Source organism: Physella acuta, unplaced genomic scaffold, assembly GCF_028476545.2.
Source record: "Physella acuta isolate Inbredline_101_S28 unplaced genomic scaffold, ASM2847654v3 ptg000774l, whole genome shotgun sequence".
NCBI classification, from domain to species: Eukaryota; Metazoa; Mollusca; class Gastropoda; family Physidae; genus Physella; species Physella acuta.
The window spans coordinates 468,854-495,265 of record NW_026732292.1 but is presented as its reverse complement, the minus strand read 5'-3'; the positions used below and the strand labels follow the sequence as shown (position 1 = coordinate 495,265).

General features: G+C 35.5%; 1 protein-coding gene across 1 annotated transcript; it reads right to left on the bottom strand.

The window, feature by feature from the left end:
* Window positions 1–3,339: 3,339 nt before the first annotated feature.
* On the bottom strand, window positions 3,340–12,566 carry LOC131950645 (ryncolin-1-like). Its single transcript, XM_059312857.1, has 5 exons — window positions 12,453–12,566; window positions 11,081–11,457; window positions 7,786–7,923; window positions 6,426–6,545; window positions 3,340–3,841 (listed from the first exon to the last, which is right to left on the bottom strand). The coding sequence occupies exons 1-5, from the start codon at window positions 12,508–12,510 to the stop codon at window positions 3,470–3,472; spliced, it is 1,065 nt and encodes a 354-aa protein (XP_059168840.1). The 5' UTR covers window positions 12,511–12,566; the 3' UTR covers window positions 3,340–3,469.
* Window positions 12,567–26,412: the final 13,846 nt, after the last annotated feature.

Here is a 26,412-nt window from a genome sequence, read left to right as displayed (position 1 = left end):
GTATTTTTATTTCTCTGTAACACGATTTTAATCCCATAAATACAGTAATACACAGACATCCACTGTCATACACAGTCATACACAGTCATACACAGTCATACACAGTTATACACAGTCATACACATTCATACACGGTCATACACATTCATACACGATCATACACAGTCTTACACGGTCATACACATTCATACACGGTCATACACATTCATACACAGTCATACACAGTCATACACAGTCATACACAGTTATACACAGTCATACACATTCATACACGGTCATACACATTCATACACGATCATACACAGTCTTACACGGTCATACACAGTCATACACGGTCATACACAGTCATACACGGTCATACACAGTCATACACGGTCATACACAGTCATACACAGTCAGCCACAGACATACACAGCCATACAAAGAGCTGTGTTTGACTCGGAGGCGCCCGGGCAACCTTCCACCCGCCCTCCCCTAGCTACGCCACTGGTTAGACTCCTGTCCTACAGGTAGACGAAGCTTGGCACTGTAGGAAACTATAGCGATATCGAGCAGGTTTTAGCAATAAATGCTATACAGCATGTCATACAGTTTATATTTGTAGTGTATCCTTCCTTAGAGCTGGGTACAGGTTTCTTTCAGGCACATTTACGGGGGTTGGGGGGGGGCAGTGAGTTGACGAAAATCCATCCGTAATGTTATTGACATGGAATAAAAATGTGCTTTTTTAGATTTGACTTACTTGACTTAGTCCTCTTTGCTCCTTATGGAACATAGGGCCTCCACCATTTCCTTCCATTTCTTCCTATCCCCGGCTATTAATTTTGTCATCTCCCAAGACATCCCCGTTGGCTTCAGTTCTTCAAGAAGACTCCGCCTCCAGGTCTGTCTTGGGCGCCCTCTTTTTCGCTTTCCCTGGGGGTTCCACTCAAGCGCTTGGCGTGTAATATTTGGGTTAGCCTTTCGCAGTGTGTGACCCACCCAGCGCCACTTCCTCCTTCTTATTTGTACACCCATAGGCTCCTGCCTAGCTTTCCTCCATACTTCTATGTTCGGCACTTTGTCCTGCCATCTTAATTTCAATATCTGTCTAAGGAATCTGTTCATGAAGGTCTGTATCTTTGCTGTGCTTGCTTTGGAGACTCTCCATGTCTCAGCTCCATACAACAGAACTGCCTTGACATTAGAGTTAAATATCCTAATTTTTGTCGTAATGGAGAAATTTTCCATATAGGTCGCAGGACTGTGAACGCGCAGCGGGCTTTATTAACTCTAGCACGTATGTCCTCCTCTGTGCCTCCCGTTTTGCTGATCTTGCTGCCAAGGTAGACAAACTCTTGAACATCATTTACCTGTCCTCCGTCTATTGTCACTGGGGCCTCCTGGTTTTTTTTTTGGGTTTTTAACGGTTTTTTAGATTTAGGACGTAAACATAAAAGATAAAATTTTATTAAAAATTTAAGCCTAAAATTAATTCAGAAATTTAATATTTTTAGAATCAATGCTATACAAGTTGCAGATCCAGAGAACTTGGCAATAATATGTTGAGTTTAAGGCTACATTTCTATTTATTTTCATCAAGCCTAAGTTATAACCCGATGTTTCACTTTCGTAAGGCAAACATTAATTGGCTGTACTCGTGATCGATTTCTGACGGCCCTACTTTATAGTTTTTTTGTTTACAAAACATTGCAGATCGAGATGTTAAATAACAATGCTAATCAAACCCTATATTCTTGGATTTACCGGACCCTGTTTTATTGCATCTACCAGACCCTATATTCTTGGATTTACCATACCCTGTTTTATTGCATCTACCAGACCCTATATTCTTGGATTTACCATACCCTGTTTTATTGCATCTACCAGACCCTATATTCTTGGATTTACCTGACCCTGTTTTATTGCATCTACCGGACCCTATATTCCTGGATTTACCAGACCGTTTTATTGCATCTACCAGACCCTATATTCTTGGATTTACCTGACCCTGTTTCATTGCATCTACCGGACCCTATATTCTTGGATTTACCGAACCCTGTTTCATTGCATCTACCGGACCCTATATTCCTGGATTTACCAGACCGTTTTATTGCATCTACCGGACCCTATATTCCTGGATTTACCCTACCCTGTTTTATTGCATCTATTGTCTTGTGAATTTACTCAAAACGTACAAAAAAAAAAATCTCTGGTCACTTGATGTACACCTATGTGTGAGAGCGATGTGGTGTAATACAACTATGGGCTTTACCTCAATGACTGATTAGAATAAATCATATTCGACCCGTCAGTTTTAATGTTAAAGAGCAAATAGTTCCCTACATCTTGTTAAAGTACAAAACTCGCACTAAACTAGAACTTGATCGCAGTTTCTCTACAAAATTGCTACATATTTTATTTCTCGAACGGAAAATGAAAATAAACAACGATTACTGACGAAATCAATAAGAAAATCGGCAAATTAATACAGGTATTTGTGAAAGTAGATCAGTGTCGCTTCTTTTTAAACGATTGTACCTGTTTGTAAACTGTTATATCTCAACCGACGTTTTTCAATGAAAACGTAAGTCTTCAAATATTGATTGCGATTTAATTAATCAAGTTGATTATCATAACCTCGAGCAGAAATTGTGTTTTTTGATTGATCCTCGAATCGATTAAATTTTTTGTGTGAGTGTAGAGCAGTTAACATGGAAAGAGAAATCATTACCAAGAAATCAGTGAAAAATTGAATTCAGCAAAATAGTATAGTAAAAGTCGTTAAAATTGTTTGAAATTGAATTGCAACGTCGCGTATTTAATATTATGTGCCACTAGCTATAAAGGTTAATGTTGAAAGTCAAACCGGTGATTTTAAATCGAAATTATTGTAATAAAATCAAGTGCAAATTTCTTCAGGGAAATAGCATTTATATTGACTGGTTTTCAAATTTAAAAAAAAGTTTTTAAATTTTAGGCGTAAAAAGAAAGAAAAAAGTTATGTTAACACTAATTGTGTCGTATTTTATATGTTGCATATATTTTGTGCTCTTCGAACTTTTCCTTTTCGAAATTAGCGATACACCAAACTAAAATTAATATTTACCAAAAGTAGGCACACTTCAAATACTAGTAACTATTTTTCTTACCTCCCTTTGAAGATTTGTTTGCATCACGGGAAAGTAAACCTGAAACATTTGAAACTACTTTGTTTTTATAACTAAACAGACTTTTTTTTTACTTCAGAAAAGTAATCAGGTTTAATGGTAAGTATTTTTGTTTCCATCTATCAATTTATCAAATCTCATTCATTTATCTCGACATAAAATTAAAAAAAAAAAGCTTAGACAACAAGACTCGTTGATCAGCTTTTAATGCTCTTAAAACATAGAAGGAATACAATTAGGTAACATTTCTTTCGATTTTCAAACTTTAGTAAAGAAATGCCACATATGTGAAGAGAGCTGTTAGGTTTAATCTTTAAAGTTCAAAGTCGACGTAGTTTCATCTCGATGTATTCCAGAGAATCTATATATTGTGTTATAGCTATCCAGTTAATTCCTTCAGCATTGGCTTTACATGCCCACACGCCGTTCATGTTCACAAGATGGCATCTGTTAAACCACCAGCCGCTCTTAAATGCCAGGGCGCAGCTGCCTCCAGCTTCTCCATCATTGTCTTTATCAAATGTGGAAAAAGCCATTCCATTGTGATAACTCAAGTTGTCTGTAGTGTTGCCTGTCTTGTATGTAAACTTTAACCTATACAAATCTGCTTCATTTCCCACCTTCACATTACTGTATACCATGTAGTAGGATGCACCTTTATATTTCATGTCAAACCTAAGTTCATTGTAGCCCTGTAAAACCGTTCATTGAGTATTTTTATTACATAATATTAACGAGTACAAACTTGATCATTTTGTCATTATGGGTTTACTATTACAATAATATTGAGTAATATTGTATTTTAAAATAATTATATTATGTTTTCTGGCCCATTCTCGGATAGACCATCCATATTAAAAAAAAAAGAAAAAAATGTTCATTATAATTCTGGTTCATTCTAAGATAGACCAAGTGGCGTCACGAGATCGGGTGTCACCCGGTGCGACACTTCATAGTGTCACCCCCCCCCCCCGTTCCTGCTACACACCCAAGGGGGAAAAAAGTATATATATATATATATATATATATATATATATATATATATATATATATATATATATATATATATACATATATACATATATATATATAAATATTTATTTTGGGACTATGTGTCAATAAGACTTTTAAGCAAATTATCCATTAACTGAACATGCAAAAAGCAGTAATTTAAGTAGTAATTTACTCTATTTCCGTTTTCTCAAAATTAAGGATGTGAATTTGTAAAGTACTAATAATATTCCGCACTATTATACACATATTATTTGCAGTTCACTTGGTGCGCAATTCTTTTTTCTACGAGATTCTATTCTATTTTAAAATGTTTAAGTAATTAAAAATAGATTAAAAATCATGTCTATAACCCGAGTTGCCATTGTCCGTAGTGTTATATGAGAAGATTCGAGAAAGTTTAGAGGAGATCACTTCCGGTTTATTTATATCTTAAATACAAATATTTTAATTTAGTCAGAAGGTTTGATGAGAGATATACCGTCATTGAAAAGTCCGGCATCTCGAGTGCTAAGCTCAATCTGAGCTGTATTTTCTTTGTTAGCCGGAATTTAAAAAGATTATTACAACGTCAGACAAAGATATCAAAAAATGTTTAAGTGTTCTTTTGTTATTACCGAATTTTCCTTAGTTCACAAAGTGCGTTTGTTTGTGGGTTTGTGCAGATAATGTAACTAAATTTTGACCCACGTTTAGTACAGCGATTGCTTCCACTTATCCTTGTATATTCTTCTTCTATGATAATTTAAGTGGACGTTAGTTAACATTTAATTTATAAATACTATGTTGAATAATAAAAGGGAGTTAAAACTATTAAATACCAGTGATCGTGCTGATTTCTTTTTGATCAAGTAGATGGGCATAAAAAAGTCTTTTAGAGATTGCCAGTCAGATTTTAACGCAGATAGTTTTTATTGTAACTTATATAGATATATTGCAAAGTTAATTTAGAACGGATTACTTAAAATTAAATGGAAATTAAAACAATATAAAAACCTTTATAATAACAAGCTTTCAAATGCAATAAAAATAAGAAAATAAATTTAATTTGCTGTATTTTAATGAAAACATATAGTCGCTTAAATAAGTAAGATATCTTGTGAGCGATGACACATTTTATTTAGGAAAGCACAGGGGTCGGCAACCTGCGGCTCGCGAGCCGCATGCGGCTCTTTTGATATCAAGATGCGGCTCTCCAGCTCCTTGAACAAATACTAATAATCTTAATAAAAAAATAAAATATTTGAAATAAAACAAGTTATTAAAAAGTCTAGTGACAATTTAAGCGCAATTTCCTTATGTTATCTAAAAATAGCTCTGTCGTAGCGTAAAGCACACACGGGGACAAAACACAAGACGTATAATGCTGGGGTGCGTTCAAGCTATGAGAACGATCGGTTGGTAGGTGTTTATGTAATTATAAAAAAAAAATTGTGACCGAACAAAAGGATATTTTTGAAAACTTTCTTCGGCAATTTTGTTCTAAATTATGACAGGAATCGACTGGTAAATGTTTCAAGTCGCTAAGTGGTCTGGTTGCCGAGATATGGGCCAAAAACTGCATTTTTTCGAGTTTTTTTTTTTTGGCTTTTCCGGGAAATCTAGGAAGGAATTCCGTGAATTTTTTTGGCCCACAATCATCCTCGGAACTTGCTTAACATATTTGCTTTTGGAACTAGTCCTCGAGTTTGCTTCGTCGAGGAGGAGATACGACTTAAAGCTGCGGACACACATCCATCCATTCCCAGAAAAGACGAGTTAATAAACGCAATTCTCCAGAATGGAAATTGCGCTAAAAATGTTAGCGGCTCTTTAAAACCAGGGAGATTTTGAAAATTGTAACTTTTGGCTCTTCCGCTTCAAAAGGTTGCCGACCCCTGGGAAAGCAAGTTTGTTTTATGAATGAATTAAAAAATATGTTATTATAAAGGTTTCAAATTTATGTTTCATAGATCCTAGATCAGGGGTCGGCAACCTTTTGAAGCGGAAGAGCCAAAATTTACAATTTTCAAAATTTCCCTGGTTTTAAAGAGCCACTAACATTTTTTTTATTTCAAATATTTTATTTTTTTATTAAGATTATTAGTATTTGTGCAAGGAGCTGGAGAGCCGCATCTTCATATCAAAAGAGCCGCATGCGGCTCGCGAGCCGCAGGTTGCCGACCCCTGTCCTAGATGTTGGATGGCACCGACAAACAACGGTGTCCATGGTTTTGTGTCGAATACTGTTGATGGAGCCTCACCAACATTTGATGACATACTCACAATCATAGTCAAACTTGAGATTTTGTCATTTCCTATCCAAAAGTCCCCTTCGACGGAACCAAATCCTTGCTTATATTCTTCCCAGGTTCTATTAAATAAAACGTCTCCCTTTATGCGTCTCTGAAATGTAAAATCTGTGCAATAAAATGTATGTATTTCCACTTTTCTATCAACATGTGTGCAATGACTTCAGTTTATTTTTAAAGGATGTGTCGTGTCATGAACGCTAGATTCAGCGTCCTTAAGTTCATCAGAAGGCCATGTAGGTTCTATAGACGAAATGTGTGTATAAACTTTAGATAATATAATTGAGTTTTTTGTTTTTGATTTGATTTTGATCGAGTTCCGTTAACCAAAATGTGTACTTACAGGTTTTACATTTTTTTCCAAAGGGATGTGTGATTTATATTAAGTAAAGATACCACATGTAATTATAACATATAATTAAAATTTGATTTCTGATACCCTAATGTAGTACTTTAATCAACTTTGTACAGTTTCAGTGCTGTAGATAAATTTTATATGTACATTGCTCTATCAAAGATCTTTAAAAACAAGTTTCAGAATTTGAAAACTGTCAATCATTTTCGCAATAGAAACATTTTTAAGACTATAGGATTGGTAACGCATTACTGAAACCATCTTAAAATTTTGTTTCAGACTTTCTTTTGAGGACGCGACAACGCGCGGGACGGGCACACTAGTGTTTCAAATTAAAATTTCCCTTTCCTTCCGCTGAATAACCTCTACCGCTTGCCCCCTCTCCTCCCCCCTCCTATTCCCGATCAAAATACGATTTATGTAAAAAAAATATGTCTTTTACCAATTTCACCCCCCTCCTTGGAGAATTAACTCCGGCCCTCCCTCCTCCCCCCAAAAAAGTGTCTGACAGAAACACTCTCCATATCGTTTTTATTTAGTAGCCAAAGGTAGGAAACGGGTCTAGATTATAGAAGCACATGTAGACTGTATAATCTACAAATGCGACCAAAGTTTCTTTCAGATTTTTTTCTATTTCGTTATTGGGGGCGGTAGACCTTCTTCTGGTAGCTGAGCCCCTCACCACTTCTCCCCAAAGAGTTGCCTGAAAGAAACTCTAAAAGCAATTTATTTCAGGTTTGAGATAAAGTGCTAGGCTTAGGGGTATGACTCCCGACTATATTTAGTATCAAAGTGCAGTAGCCATCTGTAGGTCAAGGTTAAATTCAGTAAAATGCCAATTCTGGATAATAATCCTTTTTCAATGACATTTTTTCGTTTCCGGTTAAATTTGAAGTTGTGATTATTTTGGATTGGTTACTGTATTTCTCCCTCAACGGGTCATTTATGTAGTATATTAAAAAATTCTAAAAAACTAAACCTGAATAACAATCCATCCTCCACCGTCAGTTTCTGTATCACACAAAGCCAGTTTTTCACCATAGATCGTGTAGTATTTTGTAAATAGAGTTCTGTTCATATCAATTTTACAAGTTTCGATTGGAATGCGTAATAGTATCTGAAATAGAATAAGACAATGTATATATATATATATATATATATATATATATATATATATATATATATATATATATATATATATATATATATATATATATTAATAAGTAAATAAATAAATAAATAAATAAATAAATAAATAAATAAATATATATATATATATATATATATATATATATATATATATATATATATATATATATATATATATATATATATATATATATATGTATATATATATATATATATGTATATATATATATATATATATATATATATATATATATATATATATATATATATATATATATATATATCCATGAAAGCAATTGCAATTCCCCTGTGACAAAAATTTTATTTTTGCATGACGAACAGTTACTAAAAATATAATTAGAATTGTTGAATAAAAAAAAATAGTAGGTTTTTTAGTGTTAAAAAAATGCGAATTGAGAAAAACAACAGTAAGTAACGAAAAGTGTCACGAAAGTACCAGATCTGTCCAATTTTAAGATAAGTGTGTTGCTGAAATGATGGAACATATGATTATCAAATATGTGAGAAATCCATCTTTTCCATGAGGCCCAATATAATATATTGTCGGATATTAAACTTTTCGCAGAGAACTTGTAAGATTTTAAATTTCTTGTTTTTTTTATTATAAATTATCATTAAAAACTGTATTTTAAACGACGTTTCTTTTTATTTAAGTACAAAAATGAACAAAGTATCCAAAAGTGCAAGAACCCTATTATGACGAAAAAACTGGAATTTAGTGATTTTGTGAGGAGCATCTCCACTTTAGAAATACTTTTTAGCACGAACGTTGAGACGTTGCGTTTGAATTGATTATAAGTTCCTGCGACAATAAAATACATTAACAGACAACGAAAATTGAAACTAGTCTATAACGTTTATTTTTTATTTTGCATTATTCTAACTTTTCAGATGATTTAATACTTTTTCGATAATATAAGTTTTGTAAGTTTTGCGAAAGTAGAATCTTTTATTTTGAATTATTACATAATGTATAACAATAAGAGTCGTGCATTTAGTAATGATAATAATGCGAATGCCTTCCCTACAGCATTTACTAAATCAACGTGTTTTGCATTTCAGAAATGGTGTATTTAGGTCACAATAATTAAACATAAAAACACATTTATATTAACCTCTCGGTTTTTTTATGCTCATAACTGGCTGGAATAGGCTGCTTGACCCTTTCCAATTGTATTACACCACGTGGTCTATTCTTTTGGTATCTCATACGAGCCGACACGCGGCGTATCATACGCCGCTATTTAGTTGTTTTATTTTCTACTTTTCAGTAATTCATAATTTGTGAATTTGACAGTACCAATACTGCCACTGAAAATATTTGCTTTAAAACACTATCAGTAGGTCGTTAAGAACGATACTACCAGAACCCTCCTTTCCCCGAACCCCTACCCTACCCCCCCCCCCCCCCTTGAAAGCAACCTCCTCTTAGTTATCTACGCTAAGTTTAAAATCGTTTCAAACTAAACTCGGCTCCACGATTGTAAACATTTAGCGTGAACCACAGCTCACCAGACCATGTAGGGGTGGAGTGGTAGGGAGCGCGCTTACAGCTTGTTTTCTAGCGTCTCCAAGAAGAGAATTATATGCATAGATGGTTCTTCCTCTTCTCCCAGTATATGCTATACACCAGGTGGTCTGTTCATGAGTGGAGGATATGGGGTCTCTTCTGTCAGTATAGGCTATACACCAGGTGGTCTGTTCATGAGTGGAGGGAGGGGGTCTCTTCTATCAGTATAGGCTATACACCAGGTGGTCTGTTCATGAGTGGAGGATATGGGGTCTCTTCTATCAGTATAGGCTATACACCAGGTGTTCTGTTCATGAGTGGAGGGAGGGGGTCTCTTCTATCAGTATAGGCTATACAACAGGTGGTCTGTTCATGTGAGGAAGGTGGGGTCTCTTCTATCAGTATAGGCTATACACCAGGTGCTTTACCTGGGGGTTTCGAAAGGTTGTGTCGCCTCTCACAGTGTAGCAGACCACCTAGTTTATACATGAAACGCCTTGTCTATGGACGGTATTCGGAAAACAAATTAAATTAGTAGATAACAAACGAGGGTTATACTTCTAGATTACAAGACTAGACAAACTTCAATCGATTGATTACACATTTTGGGTTGGAATTGTCGGGCCTGTACAAGACGGCTTGGCCTAGTGGTAGAGAGCCAGCCTGCTAACCCGACATCAGTAGAACGACCGTGAGTCCATCCAGCTCTGATGGGCACCTAACTCATGTTAGGTAAAAAAAAAGTCGGCTGGGCGTAGTGCTAACCACAATATCCATTAGCAGTCTTAGGTAATTGAAACAGATGAGCTCTACTTCATCTGTCCCATATGCTTTGGGCACATAAAAAAAGATGATGTTGGTCGGGCCAGTAAATCTCATGGTTACTTTACTTACTTAATCCTCATCACTCCCTGTGGAGTATAGGGCAACAACAAATCTCCGCAATTCCACCCTGTCCTGGGCGAGCCACTTTAGTTCATGCCAGGTTTTGCCAGTAGCCTGTACTTCTTCTTCCATCTCCCTCCTCCATGTTCCCAGTGGTCTTCCTCTACTTCTCTTTCCGGGTGGGTTCCACTTCAGCGCCATGTTGGGGAGTCTTTTTTTTGCTCATGCGTAGGACATGGCCCAGCCATCTCCATCTCCTCGTTCTAACTTCTGAGACAATGTCGTTTAATCCTGTCCTTCGCCATATTTCCTTGTTCGGGACTTTGTCGTCCCACTTTATCCTGAGGATGCTCTACTTTATCTATCCCAAGTGCTTTGGGCACATAAAACAGATATTGGTCGGGCCAGTAAATCTCATGGTTACTGAACCGAAATCTTTCGAGTTCAAACCCCCGGACAGAAAAGGTTCAATAGCTGTGTACAGCAGTTTATTTATGGAAAAAAACCCTACAATAAAATAACTATTGCATTGTAGGTTTTTCACTGGAGAACATAGGCCATGGTAGAAAATCCAGACAGAAAATGTAGGCGCCCTATGGCGCATAAAATGTTGACGCAAAATCCTTATATTTTTGTTTGAAGAAATAGCAACGTTACAATTAAGAACAGCAAAGTAGAAAATGATTAAACTAAAATTAATTAAATTTACCTCCAACACATGTAGTAGCTTTTTATTTTCTTGTACAGTTTCTTGAAGCGTTTGCAATTTGTTTGGAATAGCCAGGAGTCTGTTTTGATTATCTTGTACAGTTCCTTCTATAGTTTTGAGCTGGATATTATTGTCTTCAAATTTGCTTGGGATTGCCTGAAGGTTGTTTTGATTCTCTTGTGCAGTTTCTTTCAGATCTTCAAGTTTGCTTGGGATTGTCTTAAGCTTGCTTTGAATATCTTGTACCGTTTCTTTCAGATCTTCAAGTGTGCTTGGGATTGTCTGAAGCTTTTTTCGGTTTTCATTTATAGTTCCTTGCATAGCTTGAAGTTTGATTATAATGTCTATCAAGCTTGTTTCGTCTGTGGCAAACACACCTACATATGTAATAGATATGTTTTAAAGTGCACGAGACGACCCGCAGCGTATTTAGTTATTTTATTTTCTACATTTCAGTTATTCATAATTTGTGAATTCGACACTACCAATGCCGCGACTGAAAATATTCTGATTTAAAACACTGTCAGGACGATTATTCTCACCATTCCTCTCTCTCTCTCTCCCGCTCCCCCCCCCCCCCCCCCCCGCTCCATGAAAGCAGCCGCCCGTGACAACAGTTCATAAACGACAATGAAAAGATCAAGCATAAATTGTTACCTCCCCTTAGTTTCAAATAGTTTAAAAACTAAATAATCTGCCCCTAACAGCCGTCGCTATTTCGATCCGGCTCAACGACTGTAAACATTCGGGGTGAACCACAGCTCACCATATTGGTGGGGCTGGCGGTTGTAGCGATATGGTCTTTTGCTTATGCCAGGAGAGCGAGGTAAGGGCGTGTCAGCGTGTGTACGTGGTGGTGGTGCCCCTCATGGTCCCACGTAGAGAATTATATATATAGATACTTACAGCAGAGTTTTTAATCGATACTATCGCAACACATTTGCTTATTGGTCACAACTTTTTCAAGTTCTAATTAAAGTTAATCTATCAACCAAGAGTGTCTAGTAAACGTGAAGTAAAATATGCTTTAAATCTGTCAGTTTGGCAGGAGATGTAGAGTTCACCCGTTTTGCTGACCTAGGTTTATGAAAGGATAATGTGGTCAGCGCTATGCCCAGCCGCAACTTTCCAGGACTTAGTGTGTTCTACGGACACGAACTGCGGGTTCGAACCTGAGACCATCGCGTTAGCGGTCTTGTATTTTACCATATTAAACGTAAATATATATTAAATGGTTGATGTATAAAACAACATACATCTCTGAACGATTAGATTGCTTTGCATTTGTGCACACGTTTAAGATTTATGACCAGTTTTCGCGATTAATATTTATTTTATTATTTTAACTATTTCAAAAAGTTGAACAACGTACCAGAACCCAGAAAGAAATAGAGAACAAAAGCTCCAGCAAACATTTTCAGAGTCCCCATGGATGTAGTCACACAGCGCAGAGACAAATGACGTGGTTATCACTTGGCCATACCGATTTATAATTTGTATGTTCTGTCTAGCTCGACCTGCGGGCCGCATATGGCCCAAGACTTAAAATTGTAAAGTATTAAATCTAGAGTAATATTCTATGAAGTGTTATTTAATTTGGTAGATTTAATTAGTCGCTTCCTATTTTTAAGAATTTTTAATAAACCAGTAGTTACGTTAAAAAATACATGACTAAAAGAGAACACGTTATTTTCTACTATGGATATAAATATTTTTGCCACGAAAGCATTAGTCGTCCTTGAGATTTTCTGTCTGGAATATTATGTTTGAAATAATGTGTCCTAACATCATTGGAGATTGAAAAATAAAACAAATAGTGCGGATTTTTTTTACCTTCAAAATTATCAAAATATTTAAATTAAAAGACATCTATTCTCATATGTATAAAAATTATTTTAATTAAAAGACATCTATTCTCATATGTATAAAGTTAAAAACCTTGTTTATGTGATAATCTACAAAGTTATAATAGCTGGGGTTATACGCGCATTTCACAATATCAGCACTCAAAAGCTGATAGTGAAAACTATATTATTAATGCGAAATTTGAAATGTAAACTGTCACTGAAAATTACTAGACTGTGGTTAAAAAAAAAATTAAACATCTTACTGCCACATTACTATTAGATATATATATATATATATATATATATATATATATATATATATATATATATATATATATATATATATATATATATATATATATATATATATATATATAAAGAAATGTATGTATATTTGTTTCTCTGTTTGTCTGTCTTTTATTCATTACTACACTTTCATGCGATCGCCATGAAACCTTAGGAAGTTGTTGAGAGTATTATTGGGGATCAATTTCGCACCAGCGGCGATATAGTTTTGCGCCCTGTGTTATCCAGAGAGCAGTATGGCGCCTACGGTAGTATTAAACAGTAGGATAGGCTATGAATAAGATGGGGCGTTTATTTATTCAATAAATTGAATCAGACGTATTTGCCGGCGCCCGACATATTGTAATCCCGTGCTATTCCGGAAGCGCTATGGCGCATACGTTCGCTTTAAACATTGTGATGTCATTCACTAAACTGAACCAGGCTAATCTGAACGCGCCCAGGCTGAGTAAGATTATGATGGAATATGAATAAGAAGTAGTATTTTAACCCAGCGGTAACGTGCTGGGACGGGCACGCTGGTACAGATATAAAGATATTTTTATTATGAAAGGCTATTAATTATTTCGAACTGATTTTAATGTTTAAGTTTTTACCAATAGGCGTAAAAAAATCCCCATTTGGCATGTGAAGTAATTAATATTTTATTGTAATCTTGTACGCACTATCATTTTACAGTCTTGTGCCACAGGTGTGAGTTAATTATTTTTTAATCATGGTACTGAACATCTCCAAACAAGACCTCATAACTTACGTGTTGAAATTACTTTTTTAATGTTTTTAAAAAATGAGCACATGATCAATTAATTTATTAAAACTGGAACCAATTATTTTTTTATTGTTATTGGAGTGGGTTTGGATAAACAAGTCAATGTTTCATCAACGTTAAGTTTTAAAATATATTGACATTAAACTACTAGAAAAGAATATTCTGTCAACGTTAATCTCAGATATTTATTATTTTATACGCATCTTTTTTTGTGTTTAACAATGGAATAGGCTAACTTAGGATATAATTAAATTTTCAATAATATTCGCGTACTTTAACTTAATTATACGATGTCAATTAAATGAAGGCAATAAATTGCACACATAATTGTAAGTGCCCAGCTGGCCGAGATGATAGTATAATAGTTATCGTACGGGTTCGAGACACGTCATGTCTACATTTTAAATATGAATGATAAAGTTGCCTATCGGACCTGGCTGAAGTAGAGCAGTATATATATATATATATATATATATATATATATATATATATATATATATATATATATATATATATATATATATATATATATATATATATATATATATATATGTAATAGAATACAAACTGAAGTAGAGCAGTATATATATATATATATATATATATATATATATATATATATATATATATGTAATAGAATACAAACATTTGATACTCATTTCTGTCCTGATGGGGTTTAAAAAAAAAAAAAAAACAACAAGTCTTTTTTTTTCAAATTAAACAAATTACAACATGTCATGATGAATTTATTTTTTATTTTTTTTTTTAGATTTAGAACTAGTTTTTTTTTTTCTTTTTTTTTTTTGCCTCAGACATGTAATTTACAGCGTCAGTTGTGTGTTCGCTTTAGTATTACAGTTTTCATCATCGGCTTGTGAGGACTGATTCAGATTTACAATAGTAATATTTCTTTCTTACTTGTAGCCTACTTTCATTCATTTAAGATGGTTTACTTATACATAGATCTAATACAAAACGTCTAAATATAAAAAAAAATTAAAAAAAAAATAAAAAACAAGAAAATGCAAATGTGTAATTAAATGATGATTCAAGGGATTTTTTTCCCCTCGGCGTGGTGGGTGAGGGGGCGGGGGGGGGGGGGAGGGGGTAGAATTTGGGTTTTTAAGTAGAGCTGAAATAAATTTGTGATTACAGAGAATTAAAATGATACAAATTTTAAGCAATCGGAAAAGCTATGTTATTACAACGAGACACATCAAAGCAAACATTCTTCTCTTTTAAACATCTATATCTATACAGTCCTCAGACAGTTTTTTTTTTGTTTTTTTTTTATTAATCAATAGTTTTAAACATTTAAATCAGTAATATTAATTTGTTTGATAGTTTTACACAGCATCAAAGATATGAACATCAATTGCATATATAATAATCAAAGAGAGAAAATAAAACGGCATAGGACTAGACTGACTAGACTAAAATAAAGTGTGCAAACTCGGTTTCTCTTCACTGTGCTCAGTCCTTAGCTGTTGAGTCAAAAGTTCACATTGTAGACTTATTTAGAACTAGTTTGTTTAATATGTTTGCGACAATACTGCCTACCCGCTAATTTTAGCCGGTAGAAAGAATATAAAACGTAAAAGCTTTGTATGTGTAATGGTTTCTGGAGTTATGTTTTTTTTTTTTTTTTTTTTTTTGTATTTATATTATTTGTCTTATATATATTTTCTTTTTATGCTATGTCATTCTTTAGTGAGTATTTTAAAAAAATAATCATTAAGAGAAGTAATTGCTTTTTTATTTGTCTAGTGCAAACTTATAAAAAGGAACTTATGAGCACCTCTATTTAACTATTTAAAAAAGGGAAATAAGTATTGGAAGTGTTTTGAATGTTTGCCTATCTTACACACTACAGCTTAGGCATATATATTTTTTTACGCAACAGCATGTGTTAGCTACTGTATAACATCACTACTGAGGTAGATCTGTTTGTTATTTACAAAAGCTTTTAGATTCAAAAATTTTTTTTATGGTCGGCTATGGGCCCCTAAATGGCGTGGGCCCCCCGCATTGCGGGGTGTGGCGGCACTGTAATTCCGCCCCTGGATAGAAGAATGTCTAACGAAATATATAAGAAGTGTTTTAACAATGCGTTACCAATCCTGTGTTCTTAGACGCGTGGGCTTGTTTTCTAAAACTAAGTTATTTAAATGTAAACAATGCCTGCGCTTGCATCATAAATATCGGGACACGGTTGCAACTACTCATGAAACACTAAAGAGTACGCTAATTACTCAGCACAAAAATTAGGGTGAACACACTACGGTGACATCCCGTGTGTCAGGAACATATATAGGCGCTCTCAGGAGCCTCCGATTTCACTACCGCAGCGTCGCCGCGTACGGCCTCTGGCTAATTAAATTTAACGTAGGCGCCACAGTGCTCATAGCACAATGATGCAGATTGCGTTATAAATAAGGATCGATTCGACGTCTGGCGACTTTTGGTTAGGAAAGGACGTGACTTAAACATTGACTAATTTGGTACAAGCATAAGTGATTTCAAACAGTGTTTCTTCCAGTCTTTTTTCTCCAGGGGGGGGGGCACTTGAAATTTTCATGGGGGGGGGGGGGGAGCGGACACTGTTAAAAATATATATTTTCTATATAAATCATATAAATTTCATTTCGTTCGGGGGGGGGGGGGCGATAAAAAATTTCGGGGGGGCTTTGCCCCCCCCCCCCCCCCTTGAAGAGATGCCTGGAAGAAACTCTGATTAAAAATATATGCATTTATTTGCAAGTTTAATATTAAAGAATTTTGCAAAATTAAGAGTTTTATCTTTTTTATTTAATTTCTTGTTGTTCAAATAATTATTCCCTTAACCTATACTTAGTAGATTTTAAATATTATCAAAAATAAATACTGAGTCAATTTTACAACCATTGACTCTGATAACGACAGATCATCAAAAATTGTGCGATAGACAGACGTGGCTGGTAGTATGGAGATTATCACTATGGTAATATCAACGATGAATGGGGTAGCCTTGTTAATAGAAATAGAGTTCACTGGAATAGCGATACAGACCACGATTACTCTCTGGACTTTGTCGAGATGAAAGTTCTTTTCGGTTTTGGTTTCAGTATAGAAAAAAAGGCAACACAATCAATCTAGCGCCTGTTGTATTTCTCCCTCAACCGGTTATTTATCTAGTAATTAAAAAATTCCATTTTAGCACACACCCACAACACAATCTACTCTCATGAGTCTAAGCCGCTTTAGACATCATTAACATCCACACCACACAACTAGACTTCAACGTGAACAGCACAGAACATGCCACTCATATCAACACCACACTGCACGTCATCAGCATCATAGTTTACTACTTGCACATCCACATGTACACTACACTGCCCGTCATCAGCATCATATTATACAACGTGCACATCCACATCTACACCACACTGCCCGTCATCAGCATCATATTAAACTTCATGCACATCCACATCTACACTACACTGCCCGTTATTCACAGCCACCTGTTATACATGAACTCTTTGCCCCTCAACATTGTCTTTGTCTACAATATTTTAAAACAATCAGACGCACTTAAAGTGTCCTTTGAAATGTACAAATGTCACGCTACATTAGTTATTGAATGATTAGCATTACGTGAACCAGTAAATCATACAAAACATAATGTAATTTTACTTTGAACTGAGCTACTGTGGCATGCATCTGGTGTAATGAAGCCTTATGTAAACCAGTTAAACATTTATCGATTTAGGTGGGTAGGGTGGAGAGAAGGGGGGGGGGGGCGGCGGGGGGTTGGTATTGCTGACTACACATTATATCCCAGCACCATCGTTATACAGAGACAAAAAAGACAAAAAACCAACTAATTAAGTCGCCGACAACATGTTAGCTAACACCTTATAATCAAAAACTTTTGTTTCGTTTGTTATTGTATACTTTGAAAGATTCAAGGAAATTAACCCTTAACTTGCAAAACCCTAATAAAGTTTAAAAAATATTTTACAATTTAAATAAGTATTACTATTTCTGATTTCATGAAGTACAAAAATAACTTTTGTAAATAAACTTGAGACGGATGAACCGAAAGTTAACATTTGTTTTTCTAGTTACACGTTTTGTATTAGATCTATGCAAAAGTAAACCATCTTAAATGAATGAAAGAAGGAGTAGTATGTTAGGTCCCTTTTGATTAGTATGGCGCAGGGTGAGGGTGAGGGTGAGGGTGAGCAAAGGATATATAGGAAAATACTCCCCGCCTGGCGCAGCTGCAGGGACAATGACATATAGTAATAATAATCATTAAAAAAGTTTTTAAAAACCCACGTTTTCTGATTGAACTAAAAAGTAGAAAATAAATGCTATACATCACAATAATGGAGCGCCGAAGTAAAAGTTATATTACTATTGATTAGATAATACTATTGACTTTTATTAGGGAGCTTGTAGAGAGTCAACAGTATTAGAAACTTTAAGAAAATCACGGCGCCCCACGTTTTTGATCGCTTATAGTAGAGTGATCGCTTGCATTATTGTGATGTATAGCATTTATTTTCTACTTTTTAGTTCAATCAGAAAACGTGGGTTTTTTAAAACTTTTTTAATTATTATTATTTTCTACTTTTTAGTCTTTGTCTGTTTGTTTGCATTATCCCTTCATTTCATGAATTAATTTTGTGAAAGCTTTTTGAGAAAAAAAAATCTTACAAAGTGGGCTGTGGTGTGTAGAGAGCATAAATAAAGAGGAAATTGAATTATTTTATCAAATAATGTTTATTTTGCAAAATAACAGTATGTCTCAGATTTGATACAGTATGCAACGGTGGGTAAAAATTTGTTAAAATTGACAACAAATTATTTTTTACTTATCATTGAAAATTTATTGAGTAATTATTAATTTGAGTAAAACACTTATTCATCCCAAATCTGGAGCATCAGAAATTCATTTACAAGATAGTAATTTACATTTTTTTCACAAAATTGTCATTTCCAGTTATGTCATATTTCTTAGCAATCATGCATCTTTTTACTGTGTACGTCAATAAGCAGCATCACTGTGCTCAGCAGGACCTCTATCTAGTATAATTTGAAATTGTTATTGTTTTAAATACATAGTAGTTTTTAATGACTCAAACTTGTTGATATGAAAGAAATTAGAATATATCTACAATGCTGATATTTGGCCATTATTAGAACTTTTTCCTATGCAATGAAACCAGAGACATGACTGTTAGAAGCCAATGAATTGATTTATTTCTGCTATATCAAAGACTTCAAGCTTTATCTGGATTCCTCTGTGCAATGTAGATCTAGAAAATCCTTTCACCCAGTATACTAAGATAGTCTTTATCCATGGTGTGAAATAAAATAATCTTGAACAGCCGGAGGGCCTTGCTCTAAAAACTATGTTGGTCAGTTCCTATTCCTCACAAATAATAGAAAACATTCATGTGTTTTAGTTAACCACTTTGCAGGACTAGCATCTGCTTACATCTTATGAATGTACATCTTATAAATGTAGTCCTACAGCTTATGAATGTATATCAGAATAAAATCTACCGCTTTACTTGCTCCGAACCAATCCCTTTATTCTCTCTACATCACTTTCTAAGTGTTCAATTTCAGTTACAGTAACACCTTCAACATCAGGTAAATAAATAGATGAATAATTAGACATTAGTGACCAAAGAAATATGCAGTCTCTATTTCAGACAGAATTCTTTTGTGAGAATCTTTACCCATCCTGTAAAAAAAAAATTTCACTACTAAAATAAACTATATATTATTTCTAGATTTATTTACTTTATCTTCATGCATGCACAAATTAAATTATAATTTAAATATAAATAATGTATCACTGCTACTTTTTATATACTAGAGGATTAGGATTTTATTTGCAAGTATAAATACTATATGCAAGAATGTCAATCAAATATTATTATGCCATTTTTTTAAAAACAATAATTGCAAGTAATAAGTACAATATTTACTATAGGCCTAGTTATTAGATTGTAACTTCATAAGATGAATAATCAAATATTACACCAACTTCACTTTCATTTACATTCTCCTTGAAGTCTACGATCTATTTCATTCAGAACAGTTTTGCGACAAAATTTATCGCTCGCTCTAGACAAAAAGAGATCCTGTAAAAATAAATAAAACAATGTCAGCACTAAAACAATCTCTAATCATTCATGAACTTCATGGATTTATAAATTAAGTTTTAATTACTATTATAAACATAAGTAAACCACCACTGCCTATAGTAATTATTACTGTTTGCGTACCGGTATGAAGTAAATAATAAGTAGACTAAGTATGTAGGCCTATGCCTAATATTATTACTATTTTTCTTCCATAATAATTACTATACTACTTTCTAAGCTTATTAGACCCAAACACTGTCCCTGTGTATGAATTAGTATGGTTAGAGAATTATATGCAAGTTATTCTAAGCAGCAGCTAGCAAATATCAGTCTAATACTATATTATTATTGTTATACATTATGACACTTTTTTGGTCTTCAATAGCAGCACTACACTGTACACCCTTTATTATAGGCTTATTATAGTAGCACACTGATCATCTGTATATATATAGTATTGAGTAAGTGCTAAATCTAAGTAAAATTAGTATACAATAGTCTACAGCAGGGGTCTCCAAACTTTTCAATCCGAGGGCCGCATTAACTATCAAATTTCAATTCGGGGGCCAGTTTCTTCTAGGCATGTCTTCGATTTTTCTGGGCAAAGTTCCTCAGCCATCACTAACAAACGATTTTTCCTAGGACAAAAAGATCTCCGCGGGCCGGATGAGAGGACTTCGCGGGCCGCATCCGGCCCGCGGGCCGTAGTTTGGAGACCCCTGGTCTACAGCTTGACTATGTTACTATTGTTACAGATTTTGACACTATTTTTCTTCTATAATTTACATATTATTATTGTAAAAATATGAAAGAAAAACAAACCTAAGCTAGTGTAAGAACCAACAGTTGACTAGAGTCTATCTACTATGTGTTAGGAATTGTTCTATCAACAAATTATTATACTACAGAAAAGTCACTATACAGTAGTCCCAGCTAATGTCATGGTCATACCGTTGCATGGTGTATCAAAACTGTTACATACCGTAATTGGACATTATCAGCACAAATATAAAGAAATAGTATGCAAACAACTTATTTTTAGGTAAAATTACTCACCTGAGATTGGTGAATATTTTTTTCAAGAAGAAAAACACGGCCTGTGAATTTTTATTATTTTCTCAAAAACACCTCGATCACAGCTGTCCGACCAGTGTAAAAAAACAGAATCAAACTCGAATTGTGTGAGACGAAAAACACCTATAGTCTGTTTCGGGTATGAATTTGGCTCAAAAGTGATCAAGCTAGTGTATGGCATATTAAAAACTCAGATTTTAACATTTGTGTAGATTCAATGGGGGTTATTTCACTTTGTATCAAAATTGATACAACATGAAATGAAGGGTTAAAATCTTGCTATCAATTTTATCTTTTCACTTTTTTTGGGTAAACGAAGACAACTCGTAAAAAGACAACTCGTAAAAAGACAACTCGTAAAAAACACGTTGTGTGAATACGTTACTGACTAGAACACATAGATTTGAACCCGTGTCGAGTGGGATAGCAATCGTGTGCCCAACCACTCGACCATATCGTCTCCCCCAAACTGGCCACCAGTGGTAATAGTTACCTCCTGTAAGTTTAAAGTCGGTTAAAACTAAATTATCTGCCCCTAAGCCTGTCGCGAAGTGGGATCGTTCGCTTCACTGCGCGCGGCAAGAGAGAGGCTAGCTACGCGTCGCTGGTTTTTTTTCTAATGGCTCGCAGAGGAGAATTATATATATAGATTATATAGCGGTCTAAAATGCTTAATAAAATGTTTCCATTGATCAATTTAGTAATAATAACAATTGAATATTCTATGGTCATCCAAAAGAAAGCTTCCCTGAAAATTTCAGCGCGCTAGCTAACTGGGAAGTGCCATAAATTTCGATTGCAAGATTTGATTGGAAAGACAAACAAACAGAGAAAGCAAGTTAAAGAAAACGTGGGAAGAAAAATACTAACCCACTAGGGTGAGGCGGAGGAGCCGCAGGGACAACAAGATATAGTAAAAAACTCCCTGGCGGAGGGTGAGGTACATCGACATATAGTAAAATACTACGCCAACTGGCGGAGGCGGATGGTGCGGGTTAGACATGCTATATAGTAAAAAAATACGCCAACTGGCGCAGGGTGAAGGGTGAAGGGTGAGGGTGAAGGGTGCGGATGGACAATGAGATAGAGTAAAATACTCCCCCACCTGGCGTTGGCGGAGGGGGTGGTGGGGGGGTAAGTCACAAGGTCACCACACTTTCCACTAACGGTTATACGTACAGTGTCATAGGTTTTTGATCGAGTAAAGAAATAATAGAAGGCTACAAGTAAGAAAGACATATTACTATTGTAAATCTGTATCAGTCCTCACAAGCCGGTGATGAAAACTGTAATACTAAAGAGAACACAGACAACTGACGCTCTAAATTACATGTCTGACGCAAAAAAGAAAAAAAAATGAACCAGTTAAAATTTTTAAAATTTCCAAAGTTTAAGAGGGCCACTAATATTTTTATTTCTCTATTTATTAGTTGATTAGGATTAGATAAATAAATTTGATTTTTTGATTTTTAAATAAATAGCTTTAAAAATGAAATGATGTTTATTTATAAAAACAAAAAACTTACACATGTTTCTTACAAAAAATTTTAAAATGTTTTAGATAAGTGCTATGATAAAATTAGTAGTCAAATAATATAACTATAGAACTATCCCAGCTAATAAATTTCTTTCTTTACGGACATCGCCAGCTCAGGGGGTGTCTCCCATTAGCCAGGCAGCCATCGACACGGCAAATTCCGTGTAACTGGCTTGGGTATCGGCTTGATTACCGTAGGGCTGGGCCTGGTGTCCAATCGGCTGCCAGCTGTCCGTATACTCTCTACTCCACCTACGCTTACTGAGTGTTTTTATCCTGTTTAAAGTTGTTTTTCTTTACAGTAGATGTACAATATATAGTATGAGTTTTGAAAATGAAATAATATAATTATTAATATTGCGCATGGAGCTGAAGAGCCGCATCCTGACAGCAAAAGAGCCGCATGCGGCTTGCGAGCCGCAGGTTGCCGACCCCTGATATAATCCAAGCTTTTTAATATATTTGACAGAATTCAACTTTATATATTAGATGTATTTTGTTCTCTTTATATCATATGCTAAAAATTAACAGCACCAACAAAGGGATTGCGCCCTTTGATGTTCACTCTAAGGCGAGAGCCTGGAAGAGCAGCCACCCGGACGACGTTTCAGGTGGCTTGATGAAATCTTAAACATTTTAGAATTATTTTTTATTTATATTTTAGTCACAAAACCCTGAGCTATGCTACCTTCTCAGATATTACAATTTTAAACGTTAATTTTATACGTGTCACTGTAAAAACAATTACTAGTGCTTAAAATTTTGTTTACAAACAAGCATACACAACTTCAAAGACGTGAACATTAATTTGTATATATAGTAATTAATGGAGAAAACATCAATTGTATATATTGTAATTAATGGAGAAAATATAATGGCATAACAACTGGACTAAAATAAGGTGTGCAAACTCGGTTTCTTTTGACTGCTTAGTTTACTGTGCTCCATCCTCAGCTGCGAAGTCAAAAGTTCACATTGTAACCACCCATGGACAGAAATAGAAACGACCCTATCATTCCAAAACTTTCCGTGACACAAAATTGACGCCTGACGATGAGGGCACGCTGCCTTGATATACCGTCAGCCCGGTTGGGTGGGGGGGGGGGGGTGGGGGGGGGGGAGTGTGTGTGTGTGAGGGGGAGGGGTGAGGCGTGTATCTCTTTCTACCATTCAGATTGTGCACTTTTAAAACATGGGAAACAGAAGACTGTTCTAACGTTAATTTACTAGAGGGCTGATTGAGCGATGATTGGCTTGAGACTGTCTTAATTAAAATTAATGCTTTATTTATTGTTTTCATGTTAAGTGAGAGTTCCCAGTCTATGTCTTAGCTTTGTTCGAAAGATTTCTTTTAACTCAATGTCCGTGTACTTTGTGAAAATTGTTCGATTGGAGGTTTTTAATAATTTCGCCATTGTAATCAACATATCTTTTAAGGTTGCTTAAAATTTGTGTCATTTTAATTCTCTGTGGACATTTATTTAAGCTCTACTTAAAAAACCCAAATCCCCCCTCCCTTCAGCCCACCACGCCGAGGTAAAAATATCCCTTGAATAATCATTTAATTACACATTTGCATTTTCAGGCTTTTTTTAAAAATAAAATTGTAATTAGACGTTTTGTATAAGATCTATGTATAAGTAAACCATCTTAAACGAATGAAAGTAGGCTACATGTAAGAAAGAAGTATTACTATTGTAAATCTGTATCACTCCTCAGAAGCCGATGAAGAAAACTGTAATACTAAAGCGAACACGCAAGGCAAACTGACGCTATAAATTACAAGTGTGAGGGGAAAAAAACAACAAAAAACAAAACAAAGATGAAAAAAATTATAGCTATTTCTGTTTTGGTGTTGATGATGCGCTTGACTCTCAACGGGCTGACCACACAGATGCATCTTTCCAGGGAGGCGAATGCGGTGGCGAAGCCGCACGCCCGTATGAAATAGTTGTGCGGGTATAACGACCCTATCATGACCAGGTCACGCGCGTGAATGTCAAGGTCGGCCTGCGGGAACCAGGGGTTGATCATGACGTGGAACACCTGCAGGGTGAGCAGCGCCCCGTGTCGCTGAGAGCCAGGGAGTCGAGGGTGATGTTGACGCTGTCGTTGAGAGCCAAAGAGGTGAGGGTGATGTTGACGCTGTCGCTGAGAGCCAAAGAGGTGAGGGTGATGTTGACGCTGTCGCTGAGAGCCAAAGAGGTGAGGGTGATGTTGACGCTGTCGTTGAGAGCCAAGGAGGTGAGGGTGATGTTGACGCTGTCGCTGAGAGCCAAAGAGGTGAGGGTGATGTTGACGCTGTAGCTGAGAGCCAGGGAGGTGAGGGTGATGTTGACGCTGTCGCTGAGAGCCAAAGAGGTGAGGGTGATGTTGACGCTGTAGCTGAGAGCCAGGGAGGTGAGGGTGATGTTGACGCTGTCGCTGAGAGCCAAAGAGGTGAGGGTGATGTTGACGCTGTCGTTGAGAGCCAGGGAGGTGAGGGTGATGTTGACGCTGTCGCTGAGAGCCAGGGAGGTGAGGGTGATGTTGACGCTGTCGCTGAGAGCCAGGGAGGTGAGGGTGATGTTGACGCTGTCGTTGAGAGTCAGGGAGGTGAGGGTGATGTTGACGCTGTCGTTGAGAGCCAGGGAGGTGAGGGTGATGTTGACGCTGTCGTTGAGAGCCAGGGAGTTGAGGGTGATGTTGACGCTGTCGCTTCGTATATACGAAGTATAGAGAAAGTATTGTAATCGTGCAAAATAAAATCGAAATTTTTACAAATCTCGACGTTTTACACCTCACTGATACGGAAAAACATAATTTTGCAATCTTGTCCGTATGTCTGTGTGTCTGTCTGTCTGTGTGTGTGTGTGTGTGTGTGTGTGTGTGTGTGTGTGTGTGTGTGTGTGTGTCTGTCCGTGTGTAAACGATTACTTGAGTAGGCCTACCGTTCCAGCTATTTTGATGAAATTTCATATATAAGTATTTTATCAAAATGGTAGATCCATATCAACTTTTGAGCGATTTCCGATAATCGGAAGTGGTACTTAAGTATTTAAAATGGATTAAAAATCATGTCTATAGCCCGAGTTCCCATCCCCTGTTATTTTATATAAGAATATTCGAGAAAGTTTTGGGGAGATCACTCCCGGTTTATTTAGATGTAGGACAGTAAAAATAATACAAAATATTTAATATTTTTAGAATCAATGCTATAAAAGTTGCAGATCTAGAGAACTTGAAAACAATTTGTTGAGTTTGAGGCTACATTTCTATTTATTTTCATCAAGCCTAAGTTAGGCCTTTAACCCGATGTTTCACTTTCGTAAGACAAACATTGATTAGCTGTACAGGAACTCCGTGATCGAATTATGACAGCCCCTCTTTATAGTTTTTTTTTGTTTACAAAACTTTGCAGATGAAGTTTTTAAATAACAATGCAAATTTAAACCCCTTGCCTAGATTTTCTTTTTTTTAGCTTATAATGAGTACAATAAAATTTATGGCGGCCTATCGAATAGCAGGATGCCATTATTTATGTGGCCATTACACGTGAAAACCAAATTATTTTTGCTTTTTTTAAAAAAAATTTATGTTACCGAAAATATTAAAAACATCAAATACATCCAATCTTTAGTTAAGTCCGAAAAAAAACTAGACAGGCAGGATTT

Bases quoted from the DNA above. Each gene is read 5' to 3' on its own strand.
- LOC131950645 (XM_059312857.1), bottom strand. From the start codon at position 12,510: ATGGGGACTCTGAAAATGTTTGCTGGAGCTTTTGTTCTCTATTTCTTT. The intron at 11,458-12,452 runs GTACGTTGTTCA...TTACATATGTAG, and splicing joins CTATTTCTTTCTGGGTTCTG to GTGTGTTTGCCACAGACGAA. The intron at 3,842-6,425 runs GTGAGTATGTCA...ACGGTTTTACAG, and splicing joins TCTCAAGTTTGACTATGATT to GGCTACAATGAACTTAGGTT.